This window comes from Micropterus dolomieu, linkage group LG14 (genome assembly GCF_021292245.1).
Source record: "Micropterus dolomieu isolate WLL.071019.BEF.003 ecotype Adirondacks linkage group LG14, ASM2129224v1, whole genome shotgun sequence".
In the NCBI taxonomy this organism is placed as follows: Eukaryota; Metazoa; Chordata; class Actinopteri; order Centrarchiformes; family Centrarchidae; genus Micropterus; species Micropterus dolomieu.
The window spans coordinates 12,778,151-12,793,691 of record NC_060163.1 but is presented as its reverse complement, the minus strand read 5'-3'; the positions used below and the strand labels follow the sequence as shown (position 1 = coordinate 12,793,691).

Here is a 15,541-nt window from a genome sequence, read left to right as displayed (position 1 = left end):
TCCTCGGCTTTATCACTTTCACTTCTGTGAGCCATCACATGCTCTTGTCCAACAACAGTGAGCTCATCCTCAGGCACAACGCCAACTTTGTTGTGGAGTATTTGTAATTGAGCTTGGAGTGAAGTAAAGCCTGGGTCTCCCTTAAGATCTTGGTCATCATCAGACAACTCTTCACAGACAGAGAGCTGATTTTCAACTTGCCTTGCTCCTTCTTCAGACTTGTTCTCATTTTCAGCGGCTTGCAGCTCTTTTGTTGTCTTGTCAGCCTCATCTCTTAAGCCGACTTCCGTCTCAAATTTATCAAAAAATCTCCCATCTCCTGAAATCTCTGTTGTTGTCACATCTGAGTTTTCTGTTTCAAGATCATCTGTTTCTCTTGTTTTGGTTTGGACTTCAGTGTCCTTAGCCACATCTTCTTCTTTTTCTCCATGTGTGAATTCATCTGTGTGCAGCTCTGTTTCAGCATTCTGCCCAATTTTTCCCCTGCATGTTAAAATGTCTTCTTCTTCACGGCCTTCTGTAACTGTTTCAGTGTCTTCCTGCTCCAGCACTTCATCTGCTGTCTGGTTTTTTTCAGCCTCATTCCCATTTTCTTCCCCAATGGCAGCGCCCTGCTCCCTCTCATCCAATGTGCTCTCGTCCTCCTCCTCTTTCGCATCCTCGGCTTTATCACTTTCACTTCTGTGAGCCATCACATGCTCTTGTCCAACAACAGTGAGCTCATCCTCAGGCACAACGCCAACTTTGTTGTGGAGCATTTGTAATTGAGCTTGGAGTGAAGTAAAGCCTGGGTCTCCCTTGAGATCTTGGTTGTCATCAGACAACTCTTCACAGACAGAGAGCTGATTTTCAACTTGCCTTGCTCCTTCTTCAGACTTGTTCTCATTTTCAGCGGCTTGCAGCTCTTTTGTTGTCTTGTCAGCCTCATCTCTTAAGGTGACTTCCGTCTCAAATTTCTTCTCTGAGTGTTCCACCCCCGTCTTTACTGAGTCAACCGACAACTTTTTTTCCTCTGCCTCGAAGAAAAGTCCTGACTCTTGAATGACAGGTTTAACAAGTGGTTTCTCCGTTTCTTGTGGCAATTCAGCATCAGTAAGGCGCGGTATTCCTGCATGCTCCTCCACAACCAAATCAAAGCTATTCTTAATATCTTCTGTGCTGTCTTGTTCCTCTTCCATATGCTCCATCACCAGTGAATGGTCAGCTCCACTGTTTTGAAGGCTCTCCGGCTCTTTCCTCTCCACCTCTTCTGGTAATTGGGTGGTCTGGGTTTCCTTGTAAACTCCTACTTCCAGGAACCATTGTGTTGTATTTTCATCTGGCCCAGTCTCATTGTTGCATTCAGGAACTCCCTCTTGTGTTTCCTCGTATGCTGGATAATTTAGCTCCTGCGACACAACAAGCCGGCCTTCACATTTCCCATGGGGAATATTTTGAAACTCTCCGATTATTTCCTGTCCAGTCTCGCCTTCAGGCTCAACTGTGGTGGTAGTACATGCTATTTCCATGTAACTTTTTTTCTTTCCTATGTCACTGGAGAGCCTCTCCTCTTCTACTTGACATTCATCAAAAAATCTCCCATCTCCTGAAATCTCTGTTGTTGTCACATCTGAGTTTTCTGTTTCAACATCATCTGTCTCTCTAGTTTTGGTTTGGACTTCAGTGTCCTTAGCCACATCTTCTTCTTCTTCTACATGTGTGAATTCATCTGTGTGCAGCTCTGTTTCAGCATTCTGCCCAATTTTTCCCCTGCATGTTAAAATGTCTTCTTCTTCACGGCCTTCTGTAACTGTTTCAGTGTCTTCCTGCTCCAGCACTTCATCTGCTGTCTGGTTTTTTTCAGCCTCATTCCCATTTTCTTCCCCAATGGCAGCGCCCTGCTCCCTCTCATCCAATGTGCTCTCGTCCTCCTCCTCTTTCGCATCCTCTGCTTTATCACTTTCACTTCTGTGAGCCATCACATGCTCTCGTTCAACAACAGTGAGCTCATCCTCAGGCTCAATGCCACCTTTGTTGTGGAGCATTTGCAATTGAGCTTGCAGTGAAGTAAAGCCTGGGTCTCCCTTGAGATCTTGGTCATCATCAGACAACTCTTCACAGACTGAGAACTGATTTTCAACTTGCCTTGCTCCCCCATCAGACTTGTTTTCATTTTCAGAGGCCAGCAGTAACACACCATCACTGCTTTGCACTTCATCATGCATCACCTCTGTATCTGCCTCATCCCTCTGCAACTTTGCCTCTTCTATGTGCATATCATCCTCTTCTAAACTCAAATCAGAGATTGTATAGAGTTTTACCTCAATGTCTTCTGCCACCAAATCTTGTTCATCTATATGGCGCATTTTATCATCTTCTTCCTTTACTTGGATATTTCCTATGTTTTCATCCCTTTTTTGATGATCATCCGGGGTCATTGCGCTCTCCGTCTCCTCATCACCAGCTCCATCTATTTTCTCCATCTCCTCACTCATTGCCTCACCTGTAAGTCTTAGCGGCCTGGTGCTCACATATTCTTCATACTCATCATTCTCCAGCATCTCATCTTGTCCATGAGTGTACAATCTCCGATCGCCATTTTCTTCTTGTTCATCTTCTTTTGCATCTTTAGCGATGGGCAGCCCTGCATCACTACTTTCCTTTTGCGTGAAATGTTCCTCAATTGTGTCCTCACCTTCCTCAGATACTTTGCTCTCACTGCCTCTGCTCAGCTGGGCTTCGCACTGTATGCTTTCCTCATCAGGCCCTAAGTCGATGTCTGCGGTGCAAAGTTCCCAGGCAATAGCTGCCCGAGATGGGTTAAGCAAAGAGGCTGTCGCAAGAGACTGGTCCTCATCAACTCTCCTTCCGCTAGCCTCACCCTCTGCGTGATTAGCAGGCTCACTCTCAACTGCAGGTTCCTGAGTGGAGTTTGGGTCATTGCTAATGATGTCAGTGGGCTCTGGCCTGAGGAATCTGTTCACAGCTTCGGTTACGTAGTACTGAGAATGATATGGAGAGAAAGAAAGGAAGATGTTTGACTTATTTATGTATTAGTCAACATTTGTTCAATATATGTTCTACATTTTTTACACAATTTGTCTTGTGAAATTGCTACAGTTGATTCAAATAAATCACCCTTCTTCTCACCTTGTTTTCCTCAACATGCATTCCATGTGCATTTGTTGTGTTAGCTTTAAAAATATTCTAAATTATTACACCTAAACTATATCTGCAAAAATATATGTATGTATGTATACATTTACCTTCTTTCACTTTTGGTCTGACGCGTTTTTTATCTTTTGGGATAAAATGAAAAAAGAAAAAAGCAACATAATAAAATGTGGAAAAAGTGAAACGCTGTGAATACTTTCTGGATGCACTGCAGTTTCAGTTAGGGGGAATCCTAAAGTTACAGCATACAATGCTATTTATGAAATAGTATTCTTCCAGCTTTGTAGTAACATTTTTCAGAAGGCCCTTTCCTGTTTCAACATGACAATGTTCCCAAACACAAAGCAAGGGCAAACAAATGCTAATGTTGAGTAGATATGGGTAATATATTTGCCACACTTAGTTTATATGATGTCAGTGTTGTGTTTACAGCTTACTGCACTGTCACCAGGGCCAAAAAAAGTTATTGCATTCATTATTAATGATACTAGTTATACCTCCTGTGAAAAAGGTCTATTCATCCCAGAAGAGTTGAGTCAGGCCTCAAGGCCAGTGTCAAGATCCTCCAAACCAAACTCAGAAAACCATTTATGGCCCTTGCTTTGTGTTTGGGAACATTGTCATTAAGCATAGTCATGAAACACGACACTCCTAAATGCAATACAACCATCATCAGTGTTCTTAGTTACATGTGTGTTTTCTCTATAAAGACAAGTGAAAATGTCTACTGAGAAAAATGTCTACTGAAACTCTATCTGTGAACCAGGCCTTAACATCCAGCATCAGTGCCAAACTTCACTACTTCTCTTGTGGCTGGAAGAGGGGAAATGTATTCGTAACGTTTCTTTCCTTGACAGGTCCATAAATTCCTAATAATTTCATAGGAAGGTTCCTAGACAGAACTGTGTAATTTGGCATCAATTATAGACAAAATACAGATAGTGTTCAATTTGTGAAACATCAAATATCAATTCCAAATAAATGCTATAAGCTTGTGTAAGGTCGACTCTTTAAAATCAGTTTACACCAGGTCAGATGATCATGCAGAAATGTACAGTTTGTCTACAGAAAAGTTTGCAAATCACCATCAAAATAAAGTTTCCAATGATGTGTGAATGATGAATAAATGTTTTTTCTTTGTCTCTATTTTCTGTAAAATTAGTACCAAATTACAGATTTTTTTTCTAAAAAAGGTTCCTGAAATTATTAGAAAATTGTGGAGGAAATAACAGACCTGTAAAATAAAGCATAAATAACAAATCCCTTACAAAATTCTAAAACCTTTAGTCCCATAGTGATGGGATGTTTGGGTGTCCACATACTTTTGGAACTATAGTGTGGGCTACATTTTCACACCCTGAACAAACTGCTTTGTCAATGCTGTTCTTCATTATTTAAAGGGACATCAATATACAGACAGCATAGGGTGTGTGTGTGTGTGTGTGCGCGCGCGCGCGCGCGCGCATGCGTGCAAGAGAGCGAGAGCGAGATAGAGAATAAAGAGATAGAGACTTCGTCTACATTTCAGTGCCTCTAACATTAAAATTACAGCAGATATCTCTTGACACGTTTAGTTTTAGATGATGCAGCGGCTCACCCAAAATGTCCACAAAGTCCTCTCCATCCTGGAAACGGGACTCTCGGGGTCCATCTTCAAAACTTCCTCGGCCTGGACTCCCTGACCATCCGACTTAATTCCCTTTGCGTGTGACCGTGTTGACAAATCAAACCAGCCTGTCTGTTTAATTTCCCAACTCGAGGTTGATCAATAACTCGACAACAAGCTCCATCCAAACGCGACCAGGTTTGGACATCTCCCCTACAAGTCACAGTTTAGTTCCGTATAATGACATATATGTCCGGTGTATTATTATGAGGAAGAGGGTGATTAACACAGCTCAGTTGCCGGTGCATCAAGCCTACGCGTTGCAGAGTTTGCGGATGTGCGCAGAGCTTCTGATAAGGCAGGACAGTATGTGTGGTTCCTGAGTTAATGTGTGACACCGGGGTTTTATCTACAGCATTGGGCAACTGATTTTGCCATGTGCGACTGTCATTAGGGCCAACTTCCCTATATAAACAAACCGATCTAATCTTTGTGGACACCCCAAGGCTATTAGGTCCCTTGATCAGTTAAGGCCCACTACAGACTAGCAGTAGGCTATTTAGGAGTGGCATATGGTTCACTGATGAGTGAAGTTCTAAACTAAACATCTTAATTAGTCAGTTCAACCATGCAACACCTCCTCTGCTCAGCACTGTGAAGTGACAATCCTGTGGTCAGCGTGCAAAAGAAAAAAACAGAAGTAGGCTACGTTTTAAAATGAGAACTTATTTCAGTGGTTGACCAACAACTGATATCTCACTTACCAGAGAAGAGAACAACAGTTACTTTGCCTGTTGACCCATTTTCATAGACACAAAAACAGAATCCAAGCAAACATCTCTCCAAAGATTGTATTTAGATATTATTTTCCATTTTATTCTTTGTACAAAAATATGAACATTTGTAAAAATGATGGAGTTAGAAAACAAGTAATGGATGAAAGATTAAGAACATAAAGTAATAAATACACCAAATATGTTGAAAGCAAAACCTCACTTGTTGATCACATCAAAGACTGTTCCATACCCTAAAAACATGAATACTACTTTATAGTTACTATATTAGATGTATGTGAGATAACAGAGGGACTCTTGCACACATCAGGGTTTTCATGCAGAAGATATAATTTCCTCATAGGGCTCTGAAAGAGAGTACACAAGATCAGCATGAACAAACTTCCTGTTGAGTGTTACTTTTAAGCTGAAATGACCCCCATTAGTAATCTTTCACTCAACCTAACACATTTCATGACTTTAGTGAGGGTTTTTTCATGATGTAGACTGTGATATGCATGTATGTTTAAAAATGACATTCAACTAACAGATGGCGTTACGTATACTGTATCCTTATACCTGTCCAGGTTCGATAAACAGGAAGCTTGAGTGCAGGGTGTGTGATCTCCACACAGACTCTTAAACGCGCTCTCTCGTTTTCTCTCGCACTCCTCCTCAAGTTGACTCTGTTGATGTGCAGCGCGCCCGGGTCTTCCTCACGTTCTTTGTCACTGTCATCATCCACTTCCGACTTTGTTTCCTCATCCCTGTGAATGTTATTTTCTCCGTCCACTTTTTCATCGATGTAGTCTATTCCTTCGGCATCCGGGTCTATGACAGCAGCTTTTGTTTCTGTAAAGTAACACCAGACAAAACTGAAAACAACACCAACACTCATAAAGTGGTTTATACAGAAATAAAATGTAAAACTTTGTTTACTTTTTTTCTGTAAGAGAAAAAAGGAATACTGTATTGGCCAGTTTGCACAAGGTTGTATGTAATTTGTCTTTCTGCATATCCGAGGTGCATCAGAGGGCCATAGTGCTGGGTATGCAACACCAACTAATTAGCAAAAAGGTACTTCAGAAGTAAGGGTTAATTAAGGGTCAATTAAGATCTTATTGTAAATCGAGTTTTCACACCTTACAAGTATACATACTAAATAAAACTCTACCTACTGGATATGTTTTAAAGGATAATCCAGCAATTTAAAATTGCACTTCAATAAAACTGCGTTGCAAGAGACAGATCAACGAAACAACGATAAAAATGTATACCGCAGAGGCTGGGATATTCTGACTTTTTGTACAGAATGTGGTTCAATCTCCATTAAATACTGTATATGCTGGCTCCTACACTTCCCATGATGCAACAGCAACAGCATGTTTAGATGCTACCCACCAAGTAAATGTTATTTAAACTCCACGCTTCCCATTAAAAACTTGTAGACTTTGAAAAGAAGCCCAATAATACCCTGCTGATGTCACCAGGGATATTTTCCCAGACTTAAGCGAACAGGATCTGTAGTTGCATGTTTATCTTAAAACTAAGCTTTTCTGAAATGTTACTCACAAATGTTACAGTAAGACATTTGTTTATTTTAGACCCTCTATAGAAAGAAAAAGTGTCATCATGTTTATTTTTTAGAAGGACTAATGGAAAATACATGACTAGCGGAGCAGAGGGTGCCTAATAAAATACGTTCTGAACTCTCTACCATTCTTTAAAACATGACATATGCATATATAGTAATGACAAGTACTTATTGCGTGTCCATTCTTCTGTCTCCCCAGCTGTTTGTTATTCTGACTTGGCAGACTTGCGGACCTCTCCAGGGCGCACACACTTTTCAGCTCCCTCTGTCCGTCGTCTCCTATCTCCTCTGTCTCATTGGACACCAGTGGTGAAAGAGTGGATCCTCCCGCTGCCCAGAGTAACTTGACCTTGGGGTGACCTCCCTTCAACAGGAGAGAGAACACACCAACTCCTTCACTGCTCCAACAGACCGACATCGATGGAGGAATGGAGGGAGCAACTAAGGGAAAACAAACAGAGAGTGTAAGTGATTGAAAACACATAAAAGCAGGTGCATTTATTGTTATTTACCTTTGGTTCATATATTGTAAGAATAGCTTTCATAGTGTAAGGATAATATCATGATTCATACCCATGTCAACATTTCTCCAGTGTTTCTCAACAGGCTCGAGTAGGGAACAGTGCTCCACTCTACAAACAACCCCTCCTCCTATCTCCTTTTTCTCCTGATTTGTTGCCCTTCTCTTCAGAGTGGCTGTGGCCCTGTAGAGTCTGGAATCTGGGGCCTGTATGGGGCCCCACATCTCTCCTCCCTCTATCACCTCATCCTCTCTGTCATCTTGCTCTCCGTCTCTGAGCTTCAGCCAGGTGACTGATATGTTTGGAGGGTGGAAATCTGTGATTTCACATGCCAGGGTCCAAGTCTGATCAGGAGAAGAAGTGGAGCTGACGATTTCGGATACACACGGCTTCTTGATGAAGCCTGTTTGGGATAAAGTGGAGATTTAAGCATTCATTTTTATTTATATAACATATACTGTTCAGTTTCATGTCTTTTCTTCGACTCTTTCTTACCTCTGGTCTCACGGGTGACCGGCTGCTTCAGGGTAATGTGGTGGACACTCACCCACACTTTAGTGCCTCCCTTTTCCAGTTCACTCCGGGGCAGTTTACACTGGCTGAAGGCTGAAAATAAGCCTTCAGAATTGGGATGAGGGGAGGACGAGGCCTGGGAAGCCACAGGGCTCAGCTCACTCCCCTGGCAGAACCAGCGGAAGGTAATGACATCCGGATGGAAATGTGTTGCCCGTACTGTCAGGCTGATGACATCTGGAAGAAATTGAAGAGATGTTGCGTCTCACAACCTCAAAGGTTTTACATGTATTGTACTACAATAAAAAGACAGCCAGTTTGTCTTACCAGAGTCATTTGGTGTCTCTGCCAGCTGGATTTCTGATACTTCTGGAGCAGCTAAACGACAACATTTACAAACATTTCTATTGTGCCAATAGAAAAAAATCCTAGAAAAGCAGAGGTAATGTGAATAACTGAAAATATTTTCTTACACAGAATTGTAAACTTCTCCGACACCCTCTCCGCCGCAATCTTATCTTTGCCCATGTAGGACACCTGACACTTAAACACTGCCCCCTTGTGGATAGATAACTGGGGGATGAATGTGAGGGAGGAGATCAGCTGTTGAGTGCCACCTCCAGATAACTGCAGCGGCCCCTGAGTGTGCAGCTTGTAGTAACCCTTCTCGCCTCTGGAGGGCAGCAGAGGACCTTTCTCTGACACTGGGGAGGTGAGCGTTAGACCATATGGGAGATGGATGGTGGTTAGGGGGTTATAGAGGCAGTTAAAGTTAGCTTTGGAGGTTCCTATGTGCATAAGGTTGCAAATTGTTAGCAGAATTAAGTGTAAAAGAGAAAACATGGTACATTTTAGGAGTAGTTGGATGTAAATAAAAGATATTTCATGTGCCATCATTCACGTTAATGTATTATTATGAGATCAATCCAAACACATTTTATTTCTTGTCTTAACCAACATATAGCCCCACCTCCTCCCTTTTACTTCCTCTTCAGTAGCTTTAAAGAAATAGCCTGACATACATTAGGAACTAAGGACAAATATGCAAAAAATATTGTGATTACAGACCAAGGTCAGTGCGGTCAAAGAATTCTTAACCAGTAACTGCTAGTTATGTGGATTTGTGTAAGCTTTCCTACCTGTGAGTGAAGTGTCAGAGATAGGGGTGTCATTGAGGAACCATGCAGTCTGGACTCGGTCCACCCTCCTGCCCTCAATGCTCACTGACACCCTGCCTTTTCGACCTACAATCACGCGTGGAGGCAGGATGATGCCTGAAACACTCAGAGACTTCAGTTTCTCTGAGTGAGGGGAGAAATAATTGAGACATTGTTCCCAAACATTTGTGATGAGGGTCACAAATATATAATTGCAAGGGAGGTTCTGACTTACCATCCCTTCTTCTCCAAGAGAAGCCAAAGCAGAGGAGGAAGACCAGCACCACAGAAATACACATCATAGCAACAGATGCTTTGGCTGATTTAGTCAAAACTAGAGGCTCATCTGAGACGAAACAGATTAAATTTAAAGTATGAAGAACAGGATGCACACATTGCACACAATACTGCAACTGTCTCCAAACTCTAAAAGTAGGATAGTAGTAGTTCTCAGACTTTGCTCCAAACCAGCTTCAGATTTCAGGGGCTTTAACATCAAACCATCATTCAAACTGAAAAAACCCCCAGTGATTTCACTCGTATCTTGTCTTTATGGGTCATGTCAAATATTCAAGTTCAAATCGTACCTTGGGGATCCAGTTTCTCTAGGAACACTGAGCCACTAGCCGGGTGCACCACCCCAGGTTGGTTTACTGTGCACTCCACCTTTCCACCTTGCTCTCTCTGCTCGGGGCTCAAAGTATAATAGCGTCTGGTTCTGTAGGTCCTATCTGGGTTCTGCTCAGTGGCAGGGAGCTCAGGAACGACTGTGCCATTTTGAAGCCAGGACACAGACACTTCCTCTGGGTAGAAACTCTCCACATCACAGTAAAGAGTGAGAGGAATTATACTGGAGCTTGAGGGCACTACAGAAAGTCTAACAGAAGGGATATCTGAGGACAGACAAAGAATAACTATTGAAAACTTTTGGCTTCATCAAAGACTTAATCAGATTAGTCTCACAGTTTGTACTATAATGATGGTACGGAAGAAGCTATTCTACTTCTACATCAAAGAAAAGTCATTTTAAGTCAACAATTTTAGACCTACTTTTAAAGTTTCTTTATTAGTCAAAGTCCTGGTGAAGATTGTTGCAAATCAACTTTTAGGTTTAAAAAATAATAACTCAATGTTGTCCCACTCACACCTTCCGGTTTTCCCATTGAGAGCAATGAGTGGACATCGGTGGCATAGTAGACAGTGTATTAGTATTGCTGAGTCTAGCTTTTCCACCTCATGGCTGCATCGTTGGGTTCCTCAGGGTTCAGTGCTTGGCCCTATTCTGTTCACATTTTGCATGCTGCATTGGGACATCTCAGGTGATCATGCAACATCAGTTTCCATTTTCATGCAGACGATACCTCAGCAGTGACCCCAATAACTTCCATCCTTGGTGTTTTATTTGACAGCAACCTCACTTTGAACAGCCACATCAAATCTCTCATACAGTCGTGCTTTTTTCAGCTTAGGAAATTTGCTAAAAATTAGCCATTTCTGGAACAGTCATTTATGCTTTTACTGCATTGCAGCTAGATTATTGTAACTACCTTGTCTGCAACAAAAAGTCTCTCTAAAATTAGCTCTCCAAAATGCAGGATTTAGTACCAGAAAATGAAAGCACATTACACCTATCCTTTCATCTTTGCACTGGCTGCCTGTTAGTTTTAGAGATGTTTTTAAAATACTTACGTATCACTAATAAAGCCCGGAACACTTTGGAACAAGCTTCCGGAGGAAGTTAGGATGATTAAGTCTATCTCTTCAAATGCACTTTTATTGTCTATCCTTCTTCTGATCCTTCTAGGTTACCTTCCCACAGCATTTATGTTTACAGTAGTGTTTTATTACCGTGTTTGTGTTTTATTGCTTTATTTTATTTATTGTTTTATTGATGGTGCTGTTGCTCTCACTGTTTTATGATTAACACGTTCATGATTTCTGTTTGTAGTTTTTACCCTGTAAAGCACCTTGTAAACCTTGTTTTGGGAAGGTGTTATATAAATAAACTTTATTATTATTATTATTTGTGTCACTCACAGGTGATATTGAGTTGGAAATCCATCTCTTGATAGCTGCCAAAGTGTGACACTTTGCAGCCAAAAGTCACATTTTGGTCCTCACGGGAAGGGGAGAAGTTCAGGTTACCCACAGCCGTGTAATAGCCATCTGAAGTCTGTTCACCTTCAACATTGTAGGGAGGTTGAATCACTTTCTCATCTCTGGTCCAGGAGAAAGATACAGGAGGAGGGTAGAAACCATTTGCATGGCATTTAAACTGGCTCTCTGTTTCTAACACCACCCACTGCTGAGGGATTGATAGAGTTGGGGAAGCTAGAAAGGGGAGAAAAAGAGAGCATGAAAATGCACAAGTTCAGCTTTTTACATGCTTTTAGGTTTAAATGTGCACTAGATCAAATCTCTAAAACTGAATAAAGACATACCAAGGATACTAAATGTAACGTCACTGGAGTGCAGCATTATGGAGTTGTAGCTGACTGTGCATTTGTACACCCCCTGCAGGCCAAGACTGGCTCTGAGGATGGTCAGTGAGAAGTCCCCATCGATGAAATCTCTGGTTTCCCAACTGAAGCCGTCCTTTATTTGCGTTGCCGCTTGACTGAATGAGGCGATGTCAGAGCCGTTATTTATCCAGCTGACTTTGATGAGAGACTTGTCTATTTTGTCCCCCTTCATAGACAGAGGTGACGTCACATTGCAGGGGAGGGTTGCATTTGTATTTGGGCTGGCCTGTATTTCAGTTGAAGACACTTTAAGCAGAGAAAGAAAGTTTACATGGAGAGAAAATTAAGAGCCTTTATTGAACAGCACTTATTGATGCCCCTTACTGCAACACAGGAGTCACTCTCTCTTTTTACCCTTAACAGTAAATCAATAATATCAGTTTTCTTCCCTGAATCAGTGTAAATATAAAGCCTTTGAGTCAGGTTTGGCCACCCAATTAGCTTAATTATTAACTACAATAAATACTTTGTCGGCAGGTATGGAGCCAAGCACTGCTAAACATTCTTTAGTGTGAAGTGTTTATGTTGCACCTCTTGAGGTGTGATAGATGGACATAGCAGGCTGACAGGATGGACAGAATGAGAGCATAAAAAGACATGAGTAATGCTCTAAGTTCTGGTTAAGTGTCTATTTATACAGACGAAACTGTGATCACTATAAGATGTTTCCACTGTGGTCACAGCAGGAAATGGTCAAACAGCAAATGGCATAGTCATCAAGCAAGGCTTTTGAATCTAAATAAGTTCAACTTTTCGGGCCAAACAGGAACCAATCCTGATCTCCAAGGTAAAAGTCGAGTACCAGTCTCATCCATCCACCAAACCTTGATCCTTTATGGACTCTTTATACCATGTCCCCTGACTTCCTAAAGCCTTTCTGGCCATGACCATTATGACAAGTTGGAGTGGTTCCTCTGAGTTGAGGTAACATTAACCATGTTGGAAACCATAGTGGAAACTGCTATCAAGGAGTTGTTTGAAGGTTCAGTAGGTAACTCTGGTTCTACTAATCCTAATGCCATTTGCAAGAATCCACCACTCCAGAGTCAAAACAACCAATTAGAGCCAGGAGGAATCTATCCCTCCTTTGCCAACAGTGCATACAAAACAAGTGTGTGAACATGTCCCGGCTCCACACAAAACTTTGGGCTCATAATGTTTGATGCCATGGCGCTCGTGTTGACGAGGGGCGAAGAGGCATGATTGCAAACATTCGGGAATAACTTTGGAGGGGGGACAGTGTACATCCTCTCATCCCGCAGTTATACGTTGTCTGCCTCTGAAGCCTGGGGCGACACTAACTACAGAATATCATTACTACAAAGCCTGCTGCTTGTCGACCAACAGACCATTTTCTCCTCCTGTGTTGTCATGAAGTTTCAGAGCGTCCTCCGTAGCCATGGGAACTCACAATGAGGGAGAGACCCTGACTGATATTACTTTGCAGCATGCAGGGCAATAAATTAGCCTACAACATGACAGACTTTTATGTAATTCTCAATTTTCCCCTGATGATTAGGTCTGTTGCTAGTCAGTATTTAGAAATAAAAAAAGGTAGGCAGCGGACCAAACCACTGCGAAGGCGTATGAGGGGGGAGGACATAATCTTTCAAAACTTAAAAATGAATTGGGCTGGTAGTGGAGAATGAGAGCTGTCAATGTACCAAACACATAATTTAGGTTTGGATCTAAATTATTGCTAGGGGCAGTTCCGTAGTAGCTGGATGTTGCTAGGGCCATCAAAATTCTACTCGATTTGCACCAGGTTACGTGTGATGAAAACACGTAAATGCAAATCCCCCTGGAACCCATAGAGATTGCATTGCAGTGCCAGCAGTTGTTGGATGTATAAAGAGAACAAGTTCAAAAAACATTGCCTTAACATGAAAGTCTATCAGAGCAATCTGGGCAATTTTAACCCAAACTGAAATTGCCCGAAAGGGTTGGTACTCCATGGAACAGGACTTGATGCTGTGGCTGATTGGACTATGATATTCAGAGGCAGGACAACTGTCTTGAAAATGTTTAATAAAAAAAATGGCATATGAATGATGATAATAACAAATTTAACATATTATTATTTAGGAGAAGGTAGTAGGTTGGTGGTGCCTTTTCGCAGCCTTTTGGGAAGCCGCCACTGGATTTCATGCTCATCATGTGTAAAAAGAAAATCCATCAAGAGAGGTTTTGTATAATAACCGGATTGAAACTAGCTGTTTTGAATTAATCTGAATCAAAGCCCTGATAAATCACAGCACATTATCAATGGTGTGAAAATCTTGTAAATCCAATATTGTTATAATGTAGTTCTAAAGTTAAACATCTACAGCAGTAAAATGCAAAATAGGCTTACACATTAATGCAGCAGTAATATTAATCCAAAAACACTGAAAGTAACATTTTTACTGTACATTTGTTACTTGTACTTTGAATGCTTTAAATAAATTTTGCTCACACATACTTTTACTTTAGGTCTTAAATGCAGGACTTTCACTTGTAGTGGAGTATTTTCACAGTGTGCTATTGCTACTTTTACTTAAGGATCTGAATACTTCTTCCACCACAACAAAGTATTGATTTGCATTACTGTACGGTAAACATCCCTGTTACAAGCCTTGAAAAAAACAGTCCTTCTTAGAATCAGTATTTCCAGTTTCATCTGGTAAGCTCAAACTTGTGCAAACCTGGTCATTAAGTTAAAAAATAACAACGCAGCCTTTGCAATCAGCCTGTGAGTGCAATGACACAATACTCACCATGCTTTATGAGAGGCAGGAGGACGACATAGACGAGGACTTTACACTGCATGGCCAGGCTTGTCTTAAGACCAAGTCCTTATCATCAGGCCCTTTTGCTGTCTTATATAGAGCTATGAGGTGACAGTGGGCGGGTTTGTTCAGCCAGATGGAAAATAAGAAATATTGTCCCTGGGCCTCAGAGGAGTGAAAGGAGGCCCTTGATATGTGTATGTCCTCCTAAATAAGCGATCCTTAGAGGACTGACGGAGCGAGAAGGAGGGAGATGTGCAGGGACACTCAACTGGACAAACAGGTCACTTAAAATTCAGATGGGCCTCTGGCCAAGGTTTTGGGGCTACTTTACATTGGTGCAGTGTTGCCATGAACAAATGGAGAGGGTGATCCTGCCGAGCTTATGTGGGCAAACACTCGGGTGAGAATGGACTCTTTTCTCTCCGGGGAAAAAGTTATTGTGGTGTTGAATTTGGAGAAAAAGAGGATAAAAACTGTTGAATCAGTAGGCGATATCGGGGGTGCCATCCGTCGAGCTCCCATTGGACCGGTAAAAATGAACAAATTGCCTATTGAGTCAGACGATTCTTTTTCACCCTTCTGCACAGACCATCTGTCTTTCCAGCTGGCTCCTACTATGATCACTCCCTCTGATTGAAGTTAATCTTTAGCCAGAACAAGTGCTTGATGTTAGACGAAAAGGGTGTTGTCTGATTCACCATTCTGAATATGCATCAACTTAATTAGCTGTTTAAACTGCTTGACTTTACGCTTTAATTGGTCTGAACTCTCCTGAGTCAGTGAACATGTTTATTTCTTATTTGGATACCACACACAGGCTGGGTGTCACTGAGGTAGAGGGTTGTCTCTGACAGCCTTTCTTTCTCTCTTTCTCTTTCTGCTTTACTTTGCTTTAGGAAGAGACAACGGTGAGGCCTAAAAGTGATTAAGG

At 41.7% G+C, this 15,541-nt stretch overlaps 2 protein-coding genes across 2 annotated transcripts in view; both read right to left on the bottom strand.

The window, feature by feature from the left end:
- Positions 1-4,967, bottom strand: part of LOC123983482 (neurofilament medium polypeptide-like) — a 5,789-nt gene extending 822 nt beyond the window's left edge. The window contains exons 1-2 of the mRNA XM_046069736.1: positions 4,751-4,967; positions 9-2,981 (exon numbers count right to left, since the gene is read on the bottom strand). Of these exons, the coding sequence (XP_045925692.1) occupies positions 9-2,981; positions 4,751-4,804 (3,027 nt within the window). The 5' untranslated portion in view covers positions 4,805-4,967. The remainder of the gene's footprint in view (positions 1-8; positions 2,982-4,750) is intronic.
- Positions 4,968-5,619: 652 nt separating this feature from the next.
- si:ch211-180a12.2 lies at positions 5,620-10,763 on the bottom strand. Its single transcript, XM_046069626.1, has 11 exons — positions 10,465-10,763; positions 9,905-10,210; positions 9,553-9,663; positions 9,300-9,461; positions 8,634-8,864; positions 8,488-8,538; positions 8,143-8,397; positions 7,700-8,050; positions 7,295-7,567; positions 6,112-6,384; positions 5,620-5,900 (listed from the first exon to the last, which is right to left on the bottom strand). The coding sequence occupies exons 1-11, from the start codon at positions 10,478-10,480 to the stop codon at positions 5,869-5,871; spliced, it is 2,061 nt and encodes a 686-aa protein (XP_045925582.1). The 5' UTR covers positions 10,481-10,763; the 3' UTR covers positions 5,620-5,868.
- Positions 10,764-15,541: the final 4,778 nt, after the last annotated feature.